The following is a 20,105-nucleotide window of genomic DNA, read 5'->3' on the forward strand; positions in this document are numbered from 1 at the left end:
CCTAGCCCTTTGATCCACTTTAAGTTGAGTTTTGTGTGCAGGGTGAGTAATAGGGATTAAATTTCATTCTTCTACATATGGTTATCCTGTTTTCCTGCACCATTTGTTAAAAAGGTTATTCTTTCCCCAGCAGCTCTGGAGGCTGAGGCAAGAGGATCGAGAGTTCAAAACCAGCCTCAGCAAAAGCAAGGTACTAGGTAACTCAGTGAGGCCCTATCTCTAAATAAAATACAAAATATGACTAGGGATTTGACTCAGTGGTTGAGTGCCCTGAGTTCAATCCCTGGTAACCCCCGCCCCCAAGAAAAAGTTTATCCTTTCTCCAAATTATGTTTTTGGCATTCTAATATCAGATAACTATGTTTGTGAGTTTGTTTCTGTGTCTTCAAACTCACTTTAAATAGCCACTAGAAAGTAGAGTTTTACTTTAAGTCATGAAATTAATTTTAAGACTCATATTTGTTTATACTTAAAGAGTAGTTTTTCCTTAAGGATTAAATAAATATTCTAGAAAAATTAAAATTATAAAGAAACATAGAAAAGAACATAAATATTACCTATTTTTTTACTACTTAGAATAAACCATTGTGCTTACTTTGGTAGTTTTTCTTTGTCAGTGAATAGAAATGCAAAGCATATCTTACATATTTAATATTAAACAGAATTTAATCTTATTATGTAGGTTATTTTTAACTGGTGGCAATTATAGTTTGAGAGTATATACATATATATATATAAATATTCATTATTGGTTTTGATATCAACATAACATTTCATAATATAGAAATCATATGTATTTAAAAAATTCTTAGTTTTGGTTAGTGACTTCTGATTTTACATTACTAGAAATATCACTTTGATAAATTTTTTTGTGTTTTTTCTTACACATATAAAAAGTATACCTTTAAAATTCTCTCTCTCTCCAAAAGTAACTGCTTCTAAGAAAACGTATGAATTATTTTTGTAGTTTGGTAAGTATTGTCTAACTGCTTCTGAAGTTAGACAAACCAATTGACACTTCACTAACGGTCTTTCTAGTCATATGTTTTCTAATATTTTCCCCTAGGAAATAATTTATATTTTAATTTTAGTTATGTGGAATTTCATGTGAAATCTGATCAAAATTATGAAAACTGAGAATAAACTTAAAACAATCATTTCTGTTTTTATAAGGTAAATTTTTTGAATCATTGAAAACTGACTTTTGTAGTATCTAATATTTCCTGGGTATTTTGTCCACTTTAAAGTAATTCCATTGTATCCCTGTAATTATGTGAAAAAATCAGGACAAATATTATCCTTTCCAGAGGGGGAAATTGAAATTATATTGGGAAAGCAAAATAAAACACAGGTATTATTGTGATTGTGTCAGGTGAATATGCTTACAGAGTTAATATTTGAATATAGTGAAAAGTTTGAACACAGGAGGAAACAAGTAGTATACCTATAGTAGTCTTCTGTAGCACCTTGCATTCCCCCATCATAGTCTTCGTCACACCATATTATAATTATTTATTGTTTGTCTTACAAATGGACCAAACATTCTAAAAGGGAAGTTTGCATGCAAAATTTGCTCAGAATTTCAATGCATGTCCACCACAGTAGTTGGTGTTAGGTCGGAATTTGAGTGACTATAGGAGAGGGAGCGGAGCAACTGAGACAAAGGACAGTGTACCAAACAGTGACCAATCAAGTGGACAGGAAAACTACTGACCCTTAACTCCACCTGTCACTCAGCAGGACCCCTGCCCAATCTGGCCTATAAAAACCCTGGGCAGCCAGGGCCACATGCGATTTTCTCCAGCTCTCTACCTGACCTGTACCCCGGGTTGGGGGTGACTGGGAATATCGCCCCAGAGCCAATTCTAATAAAGCTTGCTTCGGCTGCTTTCTGTCCGATTATTTTGGCTGCTAACCATGCCCCATAGCTCACATCTGGTGCCAAGACCCGGGAGGGTTTTCTGGCTTCCCCCATTGGAGTTGAGGCCTACCCCCTCCCTCAGAAGAACCAGGAGATTCCGTTCCATTCCGCTCAGCTCTGCTTGATTCTGCTCCATCCCATTTCTCTTTATCTGGCATCAGATGGGGTAAGTTCCCTGGGGATTTTCCCATTTGCCCTTCCAATCTTTACCCTCTGTTCTGCAAGGGGTCTGTCTGTGTGTGCACCACAGACCCCCCTGCCCATTCTTTTTGAGCTCTGGTCACCAGTGGAGACATCCCAGCCTCCAGTTACCCCCCATTTATTCCATTATGGACCCCCAAAAGTCAAAAGACGTTTTGGCTTTTGGCCCATCTACCATTTTTCCGGTGTGCACGAGCTGAAATTGGGACGCCTTTTTTTGCTTCTGCATACCTAAAGTTGAAAGGCTAATGGGAAATACCGGTAGCTCATTAGACCCCAAAACTCCTTTGGGCTGTGTCCACCATAATTTTACTAAACTGGTACTCCCCCAAGACTTAATCATATACAGCTGTGGCCAGGTCTCAGTGTGTTTTAGATCTCAAGATGGTCACCAAAGGGCACTCAGAATCATTTGCAAGCTTTTCTTTTTGGAATTTGGTGCTCGCCCTGCCCCTTCTTCTACCTGTTCCACGACCCAAGTTCTCCTCACTGGGCTGGTCCCAAACCCCGCCCCCTCTATGCTCTCATCAGAATTCCACCTCCTCTTCCTGTCCTCCTCCTGCAAACCCACCCCCTCCTCCTACAGATGCAGTTCCTCCTCTTCTTCCTTCTCAGAGCCTTCCCACCTCCCCTCCAGAACATCCCTCCACCCAGTCTGTTCCCTTCTCCCCTGTTAGTGCACACATGCAATCTCATCAGACCCTCCCACCACCTAACCCAGAGCTTCTTTGTCCTCTCTGGGAGGTAGCTGGTGCAGAAGGCATTGTGTGAGCTCACGTTCCATTCTCACTCCAGGATCATTCCCAGATTGAGAAATGTTTAGGGTCTTTCTCTGATGATTCGTCTACTTATATTAAGGAATTTAAATATCTTTCCCAAACTTATAGTCTCACCTGGCATGATGTTCATGTTATTCTTTCTTCTGCTCTCATTCCAGATGAACGAGCCCGTATCCAACAGACAGCACAGGACCACGCTGACCAAGCCCATTTAATGGACATAACTTTACCCACAGAAGCAACAGCGGTTCCAATAACTGAACCAAACTGGAACTATCAGGAAGGCCAGCAAGGCCACTGTTATTGTGCTCGCATGGTTCAATATCTCATAGCAGGCATGCAAGCAGCCTCTAATAAGGTGCTAAACTTTGATAAACTGAAGGAAATTACCCAGAATCCAGATGAGAATCCAGCTCTGTTTCTTAACCACCTTACAGAGGCCCTTACTCTATATACTAAACTGGACCCTGAATCTCCCTCTGGGGCTACAGTGCTAGCAACCCACTTCATTTCTCAATCAGCCCCTGATATAAGAAAAAAGCTCAAATGAGCTGAGGAGGGCCCTCAAACCCCTATCTGAGATCTGGTGAAAATGGCCTTAAAGTCTATAATGCCTGAAGGAATCACCCGAATTGGCCAGGCAAGTTTGTTTACAGAAAAAGGTGACACTCCAATCCCAAGCCTTGGTAGCTACCCTGTGGCCTGCGACTCCTGTGAGAACTTCAAAGCGGGACAAGCAATCCTCTCCTCCAGGGGCTTGCTTCAAGTGCGGACGTGAAGGTCACTGGGCTCGTCAATGTCCAAACCCATGGCCCCCCACCAGGCCGTGTCCTGCCTGCAAACAAGCAAGACACTGGAAGAGTGACCTCCCTATGACTGGCCCCTCCCTAGTGCCTCTACACAGGGGTGTGACCAACCAGGTGGTCCCTTCCCCTGAGCTGTTGGGATTCACAGAAGACTGAAGGAGTCTGGACTCGAGGACTCCCATCACCCTCGCAGAGTCCAGAGTAACACTCTGGGTAATGGGTAAGTCCATAACTTTCCTTGTGGACATGGGGGCTACCTATTCTGTCTTGCCTGTCCACTCTGGGCCTTTATTTCCTTCCCAGGTTTTGGTTATAGGAATTGATGGAAAACCCTCCTTCCCAAGCAGAACAGCTAAGTTAGCCTGTGCCCTGGAGGGACATCCTTTTACATGCTTTTTCCTAGTTATTCCCTCCTGTCCAGTCCCCCTCCTAGGAAGAGATGTTCTCCAACTCCTAGGATTCACCCTACAGCTTCTTCCCAGGCACACTGCTAGTGCTCACCTTCTACCTCTGTTTCATACATTCTCTAGCACCCCCACACCACCTACCCTACCGTTGCCCCCAGAACTGGTCAACCCCCAAGTCTGGGACTCTTCCGAGCCAGTCATAGCCTTCCAGCACAAGCCAATCATTATGCAACTGAAACCTCAAGCTAAGTTTCCTTCACGTCCCCAGTTTCCAATTTCCCGTACTCACAGGGAAGGACTTAAACCCATTATAGACTGGTTGCTTACTCAGGGACTCCACATCCCTACTGACTTCCCTCATAACACCTCCATACTGCCAGTACGTAAACCCTCAGGAATGTATCTCTTGGTACAGGATCTCTGTCTAATTAATGGGGTGATTATTCTCATCCACCCAGTGGTTCCTAACCCTTACACTCTTCTTTCCCTCATTCCCCCTCCTACCACCCACTTCACAGTCCTGGATCTGAAAGACGCATTCTTTACAGTTCCTCTTCACTCTGACTCCTATTACCTCTTTGCCTTCACGTGGGAAGAGTCTACACTCTTTAGGTCTCAACAGCTAACATGGACAGTTTTACCCGAAGGCTTCTGGGACAGTCCTCACCTCTTTGGGCAAGTCTTAGCTCAGGGTTTGGCTACTTGTGACTTGGGAGATAGCACACTCCTACAATATGTGGATGACCTCCTACTATGCAGCCCATCCCTGAAGGCCTCTCAGACTCACACTGCCCAGCTCCTTAACTTCCTGGGGTCTCGAGGTTATCAAGTCTCTCCAGTCAAAGCCCAGCTCACCACCCCTTCAGTCACATATTTTGGCATAATCCTCACTCCCATCTCTAAGAGTCTCACAACAGACAGAATCTAAGCCCTGTGTGACTTACAGCCACCAGAAATGGCAGACTATATTCTCTCCTTCCTGGGCTTGGCTGGTTTTTTCAGACACTGAGTCCCTAATTTGCACTTCTTGCCAAACCCCTAGCAGCAAAGGAGACTCCACATGGGTCCCTTACCTCCCCCAAGATGATAGCTAACTCTTTTAACAAGCTCAAGGATGCTTTCACATCCTCTCCTGCTATCTTTCTTCCCAACCCTAACCATCCTTTCCACCTCTTCATGGATGAAAAACAGGGTGTTACCACTGGCCTCCTTGCACAACCAACTGGAACTTCTTACAGACTGGTGGCATATCTCTCCAAGCAGCTTGATTCCACGGTTCATAGGTGGCTACCATGTCTCCAAGCACTGGTGGCAGCAGCTGAATTAACTAAGGAAGCTCTAAAACTCACCCTACTCCAACCAATAACTATGTTTTCCAGCCATCAACTACAGGACCTCTTAAGCCATAAATCCCTTCCACTCCCACAGGTGCTAGAGGTGCTATGTTCATCTCGTGAAGACCTCTTCAATTACCTACTCCCCTCACCTGACCTAACCATTTTTGTAGATGGCAGTTCTGTGCTGGGTCCTGATAGATGCTATAGAGCTGCTTACCCAGTGATTACCACTGCCTCAGTTCTAGAAGACTTTTGCTTTCAAGAAGGGACCAGTTCTCAAAAGATCAAACTCTTTGCTCTGATTAGTACTCCAATTCCATCCAAGGTAAACAAGTTAACATCTACACAGATTCCAAATATGCCTTTTTGATTGCTCACTCACCTTGCTCTATCTGGAAGGAGTGTGGATTTTTCACCACAAAGTGCTCATCAGATAGAAAAGAAAAACAGAAGGTTCCAAGTATGGGAATGTATTCAGTAGAAGGGAAAAGAATGTTTCTGGGTAAGAAAGTTCTTGTGTGATGAAATATATGATGATCAAAGTAAGTGCTAAGAAAGTCTGTGTAAGTAAAGGGGAAAAAATGTATTCAGTAGAAGGGAAAAGAATGTTTCTGGGTAAGAAAGTTTTTGTGTGATGAAATATATGAGGGTCAAAGTAAGTGCTAAGAAAGTTTGTGTGTAACTTCACAAAAGAAGAAATACTGTTGTTCAACAAATACATGAAAGAATGTTTAACATCTCTGGCAATTAGAGAAATGAAAAATCAAAACTAACTGAGATTTTACCTTGCTCTAGTCAGAATGGCAGTTATCAAAAATATAAACAAAAATAAGTGTTTCTGAGTATATGGGGGAAAAGGTACACGCAAACATTGCTGGTAGGATTGGAAATTGGTTCAACCACCCTGGATAGCAGTGTGGAGATTCCACGGAAAACTTAGAATGGAACCACTATTTGACCTGGTTATCCCACTCCTTGGTTTATACCCAAAGTACTTAAAATCAGCATACTACAGTGACACAGCCACATCACTGTTTATAGCAGGTCAATTCATAATAGCTAAACTATGGAGCCAACCTAGATGCCCTTCAATAGATGAATGGATAAAGAAACTGTGGTATATATACACAATGGAATATTACTCAGCTTTAAAGAAGAATGAAATTATGGCAGCTGCTGGTAAATGGATGGAGCTGGAGAATATCATGCTAAGAGAAATAAATCAATCCCAAAGGAAAAAAAAAAAGAAAAAAGAAAAAGACAGTCTGTGTGTAAGTAAAGGACAAATTTCAACAAGTTTGCATGTAACTAGGTTGGTTATATGTATGTGAGACAATCAGTTAAAGCTATTTAAGGTTTTTCCTAAGGTCAAATACTAAGGTACTAATATAAACCAAAGTTTAATCTATAGGTCAAAATGACAAGGATTTCTTTAAAAACACTAATTTACCCTTGACATTGTGTCTGTTAAGTTTTATTCTTTATAAACTTCTTAAAATGACATTTAAGAAAGTGTGATGCACGATAGCAAAAATGGGACAACAGTGGCTGAGATCGGGGTCTCTGACCTCATGACTGTGGCATGCCCCATACCTGGGAGCATTCCTGTGCAGGAGCACAATATGCCTAACTGCTGTGGCAGTACCCTCCCTGGAGAGGCTCTGTACAGGAGTCTTATCAGCTCTGACATTGATCTAAGGCACACAGCTCTCGGGCAGGAAGGAATTCTTTTACTAGATAACCAGTGTTTCCTCAGTTCCCTTCTCTGGTTCCTGCCCACCTTACAGTAACTTTGGACAGTGAACTTTCTTGAAAACTACACAGAGCTCCTAACATTGCACTTTGCAGCTGTGAAAAAGTTACATAGTCCTAGTCTATAAAACTTTACTGAAAATGAAGAATAATGCTTACATAGTCTTTAACCTGATAATAAGACATATATAAATAAAGATTGCTGATGTAACTCTTTAGATCTGCATTTCCATCAGAGAACAGAGCTCCATCTGATCTCAGCTTAATATTCAAAATCTGTGTTTATAAATCTTTATTTTCTAATACTCCTTTGCCCCTCACTGAACTTGAGAATTTGGTCATGCTGGTCATAGCAAAAGAGGCAAAAATCAACTTCAGAATTAGAACATTTTGCCTAAGATTTGTGAAGAGCCCCACCTTACCTGAGATAAGACTCTGCCTCACAACCCTGCTGCATGTTAGAATGGCTCCAAAGTAAGCCTGACTTTAACTCGTTCAAAGTTGTGTTCAAAAGTTTGATGTTTGTTGTAAAGATTACTGTAATCTCAAACAGGGGATATAATGAATAACTCAGCCAAAATTCAAGATAGCTATTGCATAAACTGAATGTTTTACTGTTGATGATTCCATTTTGTATTTTCCTTGTAAACTCTATAACTGTTGCCTGATTAACTTTTTGCAAAAGTACTGCTTCAAGAGCAAACACTGAAAATTAACTTGACATAGTGATGCATCACCAATAGGACAGATAATGTAGACCCCAATTAGATAAAAGGGGGTGAATACTGTAAACTGACAACTGTAAACATAGACATTGAAATTAAAGCCCAGTACTCTTACTTTATGACCGATGAGACTGGCTTGCTGTATGGTTAAGATCAAATTTAGAAATTGAGATTAAATACAGAAGCCAGTATTTGACTGTTGCCCTGAGTCAGCCTGAATCCAGGGAATGAGAACTTCTCTAAGGAGCTTTGCAACTCTGGGTCAGACGACCTCCCAATCAGGGAGATTGATGAGATCACTAGAGGATGAAAAGCCAATCAGTGCACCTGCTGCAGAGGAGGGTCATTGGAAAAGGGAGACATTCCTGATGTTTCCAAGGGAAGCCATCTCAATGAGGAGACCCTGTCTAACAGACGGCACTAATGGAGCTAAGAAGCTACTCTTAAGTTCTCTATGAGTGACCCCTGTGGGAACTCAGCTGACTCTTAACAGAGAGGAACAGGTCAATTTGACCAGCTTGATCTTAGACACTTAGCAAAACAGTTAAAACCAAAATATAGCCATTATTGGGCATTTAAAAGAAACAATAGTTAAATGCAACCTAAGATGTACACTTGTGTTAATCCCCCTAGAATAAATAAAGACTGGAAGCTACAAGAGTGAGATTCTTCATCAGATGTACCTGATAACTATCAAGAGAAACTGCCAGAATCAGGAGTTTTTAGTCAGTGTAAGGCCTACAGATCCCCCTAAACTACATAGGTAGGCTTAATCTATGCTTGCTAGTATGATTATCTAGCCCTAAGTCACAGAAATATAGAGATCTCTACTAAACACAGGAGGACTTGGTTATGCAATCACTGCCCACCAAAAGCTAGAACAACAACTCCAGAAGGCAGTAGAGGCATCTGCTGTCTCCCGACATCCCTGCAAAGATGAATAACGTTTATTGCTCAAGTTTCCTTGCAGGACCGTCGAGCACTAAATCTGACAGCAGACTAAGGGGGAACATGCCTCTTCCTAAGACAATGCTGTTGCTGCATCAATGAAACCAGTCTAATGGAAACAACATCAAAGTTCTCCGATGTCTAAATGAAAGGCTGATGCAAGAAGAATCAAATGACCCCTGGCCAGGATGGCTGAACTTCACTCTTGTACCTGGCTGACCCCTATCCTTACTCCCCTATTTGTGCTAGGATTTCTGCTAATGATTGCTCCCTGTCCTCTCAGGTTTACCTGGAACTGCAAGAGTGAGGTTGCCAGGGTGACATACAATCAGATGCTCCTACACTCTTGTAGCGGCCTGCCCACCAACCTAGAACCCAAAACTTTTTCTCCCCATGATGCCTCCTAACATGCAGGAAGTAGCCAGATGGACTTGGTGCCCTATATCACCAAAAAGGTCGGGATGTTTGGTTGGAATTTGAGCAACTATAGGAGAGGGAGTGGAGCAACTGAGACAGAGGACAGCGCACCAAACAGTGACCAATCAAGCAGACTAGAAAACTCCACTGACCCTTAACTCCACCTGTCACTCAGCAGGACCCCTGCCCATTCTGGCTTATAAAACCCCTGGGCAGCCAGGGCCACATGAGATTTTTCTCTGGCTCCCTACCTGACCTGTACCCCCCCCCCCCGGGGTGGGGCGGGGGGCTGGAAAATTTGCCCCAGAGCCAAATTCCAATAAAGCTTGCTTCGGCCGCTTTCCGTCTGATTATTTTTGCTGCTAACCATGCCACTGAGCTTACAGTTGGTGCTCAATAATCACTTGTGAATGCATTTTTTTTGAAGTCCCTCAAACAGAAACATGACTATGTTATGTAGAAATAGGTTGCAAATACATGTTACTTTATGCCAAACCTGGAAATGTGGTGACAAAGTGTTTCCATTTATAATAACAGTTGTTAATATTTAATACAGCTCTAAGAACCTGGTACTGTTTTAATTTTCATGTACTAAGTAATTTAGTTTCTAATTTTAAGTAAATTTCTAACTAATTATAATTAAAATAGCTAATTTTCTCCTGTGAATAAACTTTTCACTAATATCACAATGTTAAATCTACTCACCTTAGGTAAGGTGAGTATTATGTGCCAAAAATAACTACAAGTTATCTGTGTTTATTTTGTTTTTTTGACATAATTTCAAATTCTTCCTCTGAAAAGAACACTTCTGCATATTTCACACAGTAGCCAATGGGTGGCAGTAATGAAACTCAACCTACCTGGCTCCCACGCTCTGGCTCTTGGCAGCTACATTTTCCACTTGCACATTCCATAACACAAAAATCTTATAAGACATTAGGTTCTCACATGACTCAGGAGTAGAAAGCTGTCATTAATGATAGAATATTAGCATTAGGGAAGCATTTCATTTTACAACTATGGGAACTGAGGAGCTAAGAGGTTAAGAAATTTAACTTATTTTTTTACCAAGAAGCATTTTAAACCCATTTTTCTTTTCTATTTGCCATTGATGGTGACAACAGGTTAAAGAGATCATACATATCATACATGTACAATGTTCACAAAAAAGAATACTGAAACATACTTGTAAAACAATTAAGAAAGTAATCCAAGTTTTTCCTGATTGAAATAACCCATGAAGATCATGCAGTGTCCCATTTCTGTTTATTTAGTAAATAATTAATGTATATAGCACCTCAGAATTGAATAAGATACTTTTAAGCCATTGTTTATGTGGACCAAATATTACTGAGCATCTGCTACATGAAGAAAAATGGATATAGCCCTTTAGAAAACATTGGTATGAAAAACAATTTTTTTAAATGTATTGACCATGTTATACAATGGCTTCACTATAGACAGGATTTTTGAAAAACCATAATATTCTGTTTTCTGATTTCTAATATATCACATAATGTTTAATATAGTTTGAACACTCCTTGGAAACCACTGTGTTGATTCTACTTTTATTTTCACATACAAAAAAGGAACTTAAAATTGTGCTGTACACAAAATACAAACAGACAAACATACTTTATTGCACAGAAAATGCTTCACATGAAGTAGTGCATGTGACAAAGCTGCTTAGGAAAGGCACAACCTTATTATCAGAAGAGACTAGTATTATTCCAAGTTTGAACAATACAGAGTATTTCCTGATAGAGATTTGCCGCATCATATATTGCACATTTTCAAATATTTTTATCAGTTTTACAAATATTCTTCATAGTCTTTGCTTTTGTCTCCTCTTCAAAAAACACTGCATGGAAGATTTTAAAGGTAAAGAAATGTGTACCATTGAAAAACACCTGTCTAGAATTGAGGAAGTTAAAAAGAAACGAAAGACAAATGCTATTCTTTTGGGGATAAATATGACAAAATAACTTGTCAAAGGTCTCCAAATAGAAATATTATACAGCTTAGTTTCATAAACATGTGTTCACTTATAAATGATAACTTTAAGAAATTCATTTATACTGAATATCCATCACTAGTCAAAATTCCCTTTGTTTACATTCACCTTTTGCTACCACCATTTGGCTCCTTCAAGAAGTGCAAATGCACAAAGGACACAAATTGTTGGTAGTCATTCAACAATAAATAATAACTTCTAACCTAGCTATTTTATTACTTCTGGGCTTCAATACATAAAGTGCATCTGAAAGGTTTAATAGTCATTCTCCTTATTCATGGGACAGAACTAGCAATCAACCTGCAATATTTTCAGCTCACAGAAGAATGAGTCCACAGTGCAGATTTTCCTGGAATTTCTCTCCCTTTTGTTCCACAGACATGTTTGGAATATTTTGTTCATCGTGTCTTTATAGAAATTTCTGACACAAAGTAGCATCCTTTGACAAAGCTTTCCTTTAGTTCCAGGGACACTGGTTTGGGTAAATACACTTGCTCTTATCTGGAGGGTTTGCTGCAGATCCAGGGTAAGTTCCTTTCACATTCTGCACTGCTGATATCTGTGCTGTTCAGAAATGCACACTTCTCAGACCCTGTCAGGTTGAACCTATCAAACAATGAAGATACTCAGCATTATTTTTAATTCTTCATTTCCATTCAGTTACTTGAGAATAAACTTAGTGGTCGCCTCTGCTGTTTTTTTTTTTTCCTTAGTCAAAAATATGAGACAAATCTGCCAGTCAAGTTATCATTGTTTAATCCGTACAGACAATAAACAAGAAGTGAAAGGGATATAGTATATGAAGAAAAAATATAGAGTTAGGAGTAAAGTGCTCCATTTGTTTGGCAGGTATGTCACTAGAGGAGTGATTCTAGGTGATTTTGAGTTCATTGATTCTTTAAGAAATGCTTCAGAAATTATACGCCTAAAAATGTTATGCATACTAGTGCATACATATTTAGGGTGTTTATGGCCCATGCAGCACATCTGTAGATATGGGACCATAATGATATTAAAGATCCCTTTACTATATATCTGAATTTTAACCTTGATAGTGTATCCATAATTATCATAAAATTATTAGTAGTGAGAAATTTATTCCACTCTGAGTTTTCAGAAAGTAAAAATCAACACCAAACTTATAAAATGTCTTTCAAATTTTTACATGTAGTTTATAGATAATGAAAACAGAATAAATATCTTTAATTCTCTGGTAAGTTTTATTTAGGTTCATAGAAATTCATAATTAGGCATTGAATATATTGTTCTTTATCCATGCAGAGATGAAAACTAGGAAAGAGAAAGAGGAACTTCTTTTCCAGGAACTATCTCATCAGTCATCTTCTTGGAATATTTCCAAAGTAGTTGATTTCTATCACTTACACTAGAGTTTATTGAAGAAAAATTACTATAAGAATTTATTGTAGGAATTCTAAGTTGATAAATATATGGCAAAGACTGTAGTGAAAGAATTCCAAAGGGCATAAGCATATGAAATAAAATTTTAAGAGCTCTGCTCATGAGTAGCTCAGCCTTCACAGCTAAAAGGGCTTTGAAAAAAGAAAAGAAAAAATTTCAAAGGGAAAATGTTTTTATTGTGGTGCCAGCCTGGGAAAAATAAAGAGACTTCTTGACTTACCAGTTGCTCTCTTTGCCATCTGACCATTTCCATGTCTGACCAGCTTCATTGTTCAGCCCAATCCAGTGTTCAGCTCCTCCCACATATCGTTTTAGGAAGTTCTTAAAACATAAAGGAGATGTTATGTTCAACAACAGCCTGAGGACACAGGTATTAGGTCTGTTTTCAAAATTTGATGTATGATGACTAAGTTGGTCATTTATTAGTTCTGGACAGGAGCAGCTCATTTGGATTTCTAACCTTTGAAGCTAAGCAGTCAAATACTTTTAAAAGTCTAAATTGAACTCTCATTTTGACCTCAGACTGATCATATTATCTCTGCCAATTTTCCTAAATGTTTAATAGGTACAAAGTTCTTACTTAGAAAAAAACCATAGATTGCCCATATAAAACACAATGGCATCATTTATGAATTTGTTTTTGAATCTTACCATGTCCTTTTCAGATTCAATGACAGCAAGAGTAGCACCATCTTTGGAACAAGAGTTTTTTGCCAAAGTCCAGCTCTTTGTTGTGGTAGAAATAAAGTAGCATTTCTTCCGGTACATAACCCACTCTTCTGAGCATGAAGAACCATGGCTGTCTGAAGGCCCTGGTAACTTATATTGCTCTGGACAATTATACTGGCCCACTGCAAATAGGAAAATGGTTTGTTTTAGTAACAAAAGAAACCAAATACGTTCAGCATGTAACCCTAGTCTAGGGGATACTGTGCTGTGCTAGATGATAAAGAGTGAGAACCAGGAAGGAGAATTCTGAAATGAGGAAAAAGAAAGCAGTTGCTCGTCTATTTAACACTTCATTGTGTCTGGTCATCATCAGATGGGGTATGAGCATAAGAGGTATCCCTTTGGTCACTCAGAAAGGGGCAGGAAAAGTACAGAAAATCCTGGAAGTACTCTTTGGACTAGAAAGTGTAACATACAAATTCCAAGTAAGTTTGTGAATCTAAATGAGGCAGACGTGTAGGAATTTGAAGATACAGGAAGTAAAATACTAAATGGGGAGATGAAGGAAAGAGTAATTGTCAGGTAAATAAATCAAAGCAAAGAAAGATCAATGGCTAGGGATGTTTCATAAAAATGTAAAATGTCCTATATTTAAGACACAGGTATATCTTGATATACATGATAAAATAGTATGTATTCAGTACCATGTCACTGTTGACTCTGGGAATTTCTAGCTGTAGTCTTAATAACTCAGAATTACCTTTCTGTGACCTTGAGATAAGAGACAAAAAATGACTGGCCAATTTTTATTAATCTTTGCCTTAGATATTATTTTTGTCTGATAATGATGAGTGGAAAGTCCACATTTTTCTAGCTAAATGTCTCTTCATTTAGAATTCATATTAGTTTCCTTCCTTCTAGATGTAAAAATCTTCTCAAATGTACTTTTCTCCTATAGTGATGTATAAATCATAGACACTTAATACTCATAAAGTAATGCAGTAATTATTCAAGGAACATGGGATTATATTTAGTCCTGATTAGGAATTTGTCCACATAAGGCATATAAGATGATCCTAAATTGACCAGAATTTCTGATTAACAAGACTGGGTTAATACCTATTGATTTTAGCTGGGCATGAGTGCTTGCAGTTAGGAGACTTTGCAAGAACTCATGAAGTGCAGACCCACCTGATAAAGCGACAAGAGCTATGATTAAAATGGTGATGAAGACCACGTTCATTACAGCACATGGAATAGGAATTTGAAGAGACCCTTCATGATGTGTTTCATAATGGGGGCTGGTGGCATTTCCTGAAAGGGAGAGAGTTGGTGATGAGTTCAGGCAGAACTTATGATAGGACATTTGACAATCTTTTGTGGCATTTAAATTAAAAAAAGAAAGAAAAAAAAATGTAAAGTGTTTTCCTATCCCCTTACATGAAATGGAAAAGCTAATTTTTCCAAAATTTTTTGTGAACTTGGAAAATTTCTTGTTGGGTAAGAAATAAATTTCAGGCATAATTCTGAGATCATAAAATATCACCCAATAGATGCACATCATACTTATATATGTATTTAATACACACAATGAATGTACTTTGTACCTATAAGAATTTTAACCACATTATCATTTTATTATTTTAATACAGCCTTTATTAATCACCCAGTTGCCATAGAGAACATATAGAAGGAACATCATGGCATAGTCCCTTACGCTCTAGGCAGTTAAACTGTTTAAGAGAGATGATATGAATGGGATTGGTATGGATAATGTAATGAAATAATCACAATGATATATAAGTATCTAAGACTACAATGATGTAAAATGTTAAAAACCTGAGAGTATTTTTGATGAAGTTAGTGCAGATGTGGAACCATTGAAATTTTCATACATTGTTAGTAGGAGAGTAAATTGGAAACAGGTTCCTATAAAATTAAATAAACCTCTAGTGTATGATCCAGTCTCTTACTCCTCTGAATAGCTAGTGTCAACATCAACTTCTTCTTACTCTAGGGTTTCTTTTTCCAAATGTGTATCTGCATTCAGATTTTACAAGAGAAGCCTTTATTTCATTCCTATCTAGATCTATTTTTCTCAGTTTCTCAAAGAAATCTCTCCCTTTTTTCACGCACATACAATTATCATCAGAAGCAGCCTTTGGTAGGATGGGCAGCAAGTTCAGAGATCTGTCTAGTTTCACTTTCCACCATCTGAGACTCAATCATTTTGCTTGAACTCAATGCAACAATAACACTGACTCCTCAGCAAGCACTAAGGCATCCACCCAGCTGTTGAAACTCAGAGCCAGCTCAGCCCATTGACCCAGGTCTTGGGTTGTACTCTATTTACATTAGTGAGGGGTATGGCTAACCACATTTGCTTTATCACCTAGGTGACAAAACATTCCCCCAACAGCACATTTTTGCTCTGATTATAGGTCTTCTCCATTAATGGAGAAGGTGAAAACAGACCCACCTATTTATTACCTATCGACATGCCCAAGAGTGATGATCAGCAATTTTTCATACTACAGAAGTAACTATGAAGGAAACACAAACAACAATACATTGGTACTATCTCAGGTAAAGTTAACAATTTCTGCATCAGGTCCTTCTTTCCACTAGGCTCTTTTCCCTGAATAAATTTATTCTTATCTTTTTAAAAATCATTTTACTTTTTAGCAGCTCAACTGGACCATAAAGTCGTGGTTCACTTGGTCACATAAAAATTTATATGTCTTGCACCTTTTGGTCACACTTGACTCATGTACTTAAAACAAAGAATAAGTTTATCAAAAATAAGTGATATTCTTCTACAATAAACCAATCTAGTAGATATACACTTAGAAAATGATTCCTTCCTCAAAGACTGTTTGTGCTGTTTCTAACACATTCCTTTATTAACTGGGCAACTCTTGCCTACAACTTAACTCTAGATACTAATAGTGCTTTAGGGTATTACTTATTAGGGAGTAAAAGGGAAAAATTTTTTAAAACATCAGGAAAGTCTTACAGAAACAAGACAGAAAATCAGGAAAGTCTTACAGAAACAAGACAGAAATTATGTTACTAGGAAATACAGTAGATATGTGGATAAACAAAAATAGAAAGAAGGAAAAAATTATAAGATGATTATACTGTGATAAACAACAAAAGAAAGAAAGAAAAATATCTGCTCATGGAGAAGTTGAAGTCAGTGATTATAAAAATGAAATCAGAGGGTGAAATGGAGGGAAAGAGTCCCAAAAGAACATCAAAGCACAAGATTGCATTTTTGATGATTTTTTTTTCATTCTCTTATTAAATTGCCATTGGGCACTGTAAATATTTAGATGCTCAGATAGCTGTTTCCTCAGACTGGAAAACTATACATATTTAGCAATTAAAAGATGCTGTTATGAGAACACAGGATGGTACTCAAAGAAGTCAAAGGTTCAAGGGTAGACAATCAAGAATGCTATGGTCCGTGGAAAACAGAATTGTTCATTGGGAGAGATAAAACTTCCTGGAATGTGCACAGGTGGGTATGGAAAAGTAATGGAGAGTAACTAAGCTGGCAATTTTCTATTTCAATCTAAAATTTGAGATGCTATAAAGTTGATTTAAAGGAAAAAACTTTTTTTGGGGGGGATACTGGGGATTGAACTCAGGGACACTCGGCCTCTGACCCACATTCTCAGCCCTATTTTGTATTTTATTAGAGATAGGGTCTCACTGATTTACTTAGGAAAAGGTTTTTCTAAGATTCACCCCTGTAACTTCCACTCTAGCAGGTATTCTATCTTCTCACAGGTAAAGAAGGATTTACTTCTTCCCAGTTTCTGCTGACTGAAATAAACCCAACCAAACTCAGTGCCCCATTTTCTTTCCTAAGTACCATGATATGTCATTTATAGAGATATTACTGGAATATAAGAATCAGGTGTGACTTACTTTTTTGTCCTTTCTCCAGATTCAGAGAGCTCTTCTCTGTTATGGAACAATCTTCAGAATTCATCCTTATTCTCAAGATTCCCTGGTGGATCTCAAATCAAACCTACGGAGAGTTCGTCCTGCAGCTTGTGTTCAGCATCTGAGTCTCTGAGTCCTCGCAGCATTTATGTTCCTTTCGGGTGACTCCACCCCCTTCCTCCTACTTGCTTAACTCCTCCAGTTCTCTTTAATTTATGCTCCAGTGGACCAGACAGTTCACCATGTGTTGTTGTGGTGAGGTGTGGGTTTTCCCTGCTGTCTGAAATGTGCTTTTTCACAACTGTAGGTGCATCGAGAAGAGACAAGTGGGATTTTCCCAGAATCAAAAACATCCTTCCTTATAGTTTTAGAAAACTCAAATAATGTAGGAGATAGCATCATCTAAGTACAGAATTAAGAGTTAGAACCTCCTATCTTTGATATGGAAATAATCTGGAGGAGAGTGTAACAGTTTCCTGCAATCCCATTCATTCTTTCATACATTTAACTACTAGTATTTATTGAACATACGTTATGTACCTGATGCTGTTGGAGACTAGAGGATTTATTGTTCTATAAGAATTTTAAAATCTCCATTTTGATGGATCTCACTCCAGCTTGGAAAAGTTTTAGGAAGCTATGAATTGGCTTTCAGAAGTATGTCACTCACTTCTTCCCTGGGGACTGGTTTCTTTAAGGTGTCATTTAGTAAGTAGTTGCCTTAATGAGGGAAATAGAAAGCTTGTGGTCTGGAACTTCCTTGCTGTGTTCAAAAATTGTTTATCTTAAATTATCTGTTTCGTCATCTCTGCTAATTTTTTTTTTTTTTTTACATTTTACTGTCATGTAGACTGCCTCTGTTTCACCTTAGTAACATATTTTTTTTTTTCTGTTTTTCCCTGAGCTCATTAGTTATTCTGTTCAGGTATCTCTGAAGCTTCAGACATTTGGAGGATGATTACTATGAAAATATACTGTTATGGTACTGATCTCATCCAGGTAAGTTACTAAGGTCAACACAAAATGAATGCAGAATGTCAAAGAACCATGACTTCGAGGGGGGAATCAAAATACCACTCCGGTTAATATTGGTGCAAAACTTTGTTATTAAAATCACTTGTTTTAGAGTAAAGCCATTCTATTTTCAGAATAAAAACTTTGTGAAAATAAAATGCTTAGGTGGGTTGGAAATTATCATCTAGAGAAGTTAGTTGGGTCACCAGGTGTATTTGTCCGTGTAAGTCACGCAGAGGAACATGGTGTTCCTAAAATCTCTCTTTGCCCCTGCTTTATTTTCCTGGGACCTTTCCATGTAGCAGCAGGATGTATTTTAAGTAAGTCATGTCATTTTGGTGACAAGTTCAATTCCTACTCCCTCTATCCCCAAAGGCATCCTCTTAAAGGTAGCATGAAATCTGAAGTCCTTCTTATAGGTGAGAAGGGCTTATATGTGGACTGGCCCCTGGCTACCTCCCCTCCTCATCACTATCCTCCCCAACAGTAACCACCTTGCTGTTCCACACAAGCCTCAAACATGCTACCATTGCAGGTTTTTTTGAACATGTGTTCTCTGAAAGGCTCTTTCTTCATCTGACTGCAAGTCTTGCTTTCCCTGTAGCTTAATTTGCTGGCTATTCAAGTGTTATCTGCCCAGAGACTTCTTTACTTGTCCTCTTGTAAAATAGAACATCACACTCTATACCCGCCAACACTTTTACTTTCTCTATATCATTGTCACAACTAATGTTATGTCATTACCCACCATTTACTTTCTTACTCAACTGTAAGCTTCTTGAGGGCATGGATTTTGACTTCTCCCTTCAGTGATTCTAACATTTGTTATAATTGGACCCTAGTATGTTTTCAAAACATGGATGAATGAATATAATTAATGAAAAAATATGTTCAAAACTCTAGAAGTTCTAAAATATGGAGTGCTACTCAAGGAGTCCTGGATAGCTGAGAAGTACAGGGCTTTAGTCTCCCACTGGACAGCCAAGGTGTACGAGGATATTGTTGAATGACAAAGGAGGAGCTAAAATTCATACCAGAAGAATAAGAAGAATATCAGGGCCTATTTCAAATGGCTTTGATCATTTCTTTGGGTTAAAGCAACTTCTATATTTCATTTACTCATTTATTCAGGTACTGGAGACTGAACCCTGGAAGTTGGCAATCCTCCTGCTTCAACCTCCGGAGTTGCTGGTATAGTACAACTATAGTTGTACACTACCATGTCTGACTGAACTTCTTTTAAAAGTTTACTTATCTTTGTAGAGCTGGAATATTTGGATTAATATACACACTGTATCAATAATTTCACACACCTTTGTGAAGAATGCACAAGATAATATCACTTATATAAATCTGTGATGTTATTTGAACTATTCCTTGTCTGTGCATTCTAAAGAGACAGAAAGAAAAATATTCTTACATACAACTGATAACCTTTGTCATCTCTTTTCCATATGGAAATCAGGATTTTCAACAACTGGTTAGACTAACATAGAAAATTTTCTTACATACAACTGATAACCTTTGTCATCTCTTTTGCATATGGAAAGCATATGGATTTTCAACAACTGGAACTGAACTTATATTCCAATTTTCTTATTTACCTAACATAATTTTCTCCCCTTAGGTGTTTCTCATATATAATAAAGTGTGAAATCTCATTTCCGTACCTGGATACTAGCTATCTTTGACATTTGAATTTTTTTGAACAGTGAAGCAGGTTAACATTATATTTAAAAAAT

General features: G+C 38.4%; 2 protein-coding genes across 2 annotated transcripts in view; one reads left to right on the forward strand and one right to left on the reverse strand.

Annotated features, from left to right (window-relative positions):
• LOC124982780 (centrosomal protein of 78 kDa-like) overlaps window positions 1–4,363 on the forward strand; it is a gene marked incomplete at its 5' end in the record, with an annotated part of 45,245 nt that extends 40,882 nt beyond the window's left edge. The window contains 2 exon segments of the mRNA XM_047549703.1: window positions 3,060–3,259; window positions 4,238–4,363. Of these exon segments, the coding sequence (XP_047405659.1) occupies window positions 3,060–3,259; window positions 4,238–4,363 (326 nt within the window).
• A 5,831-nt stretch (window positions 4,364–10,194) lies between these two features.
• Cd69 (CD69 molecule) lies at window positions 10,195–17,484 on the reverse strand. The gene is made up of 5 exons (XM_047550281.1): window positions 17,332–17,484; window positions 14,587–14,709; window positions 13,378–13,577; window positions 12,947–13,047; window positions 10,195–11,913 (listed from the first exon to the last, which is right to left on the reverse strand). The coding sequence occupies exons 1-5, from the start codon at window positions 17,393–17,395 to the stop codon at window positions 11,805–11,807; spliced, it is 597 nt and encodes a 198-aa protein (XP_047406237.1). The 5' UTR covers window positions 17,396–17,484; the 3' UTR covers window positions 10,195–11,804.
• Window positions 17,485–20,105: the final 2,621 nt, after the last annotated feature.

Source organism: Sciurus carolinensis, chromosome 4, assembly GCF_902686445.1.
Source record: "Sciurus carolinensis chromosome 4, mSciCar1.2, whole genome shotgun sequence".
In the NCBI taxonomy this organism is placed as follows: Eukaryota; Metazoa; Chordata; class Mammalia; order Rodentia; family Sciuridae; genus Sciurus; species Sciurus carolinensis.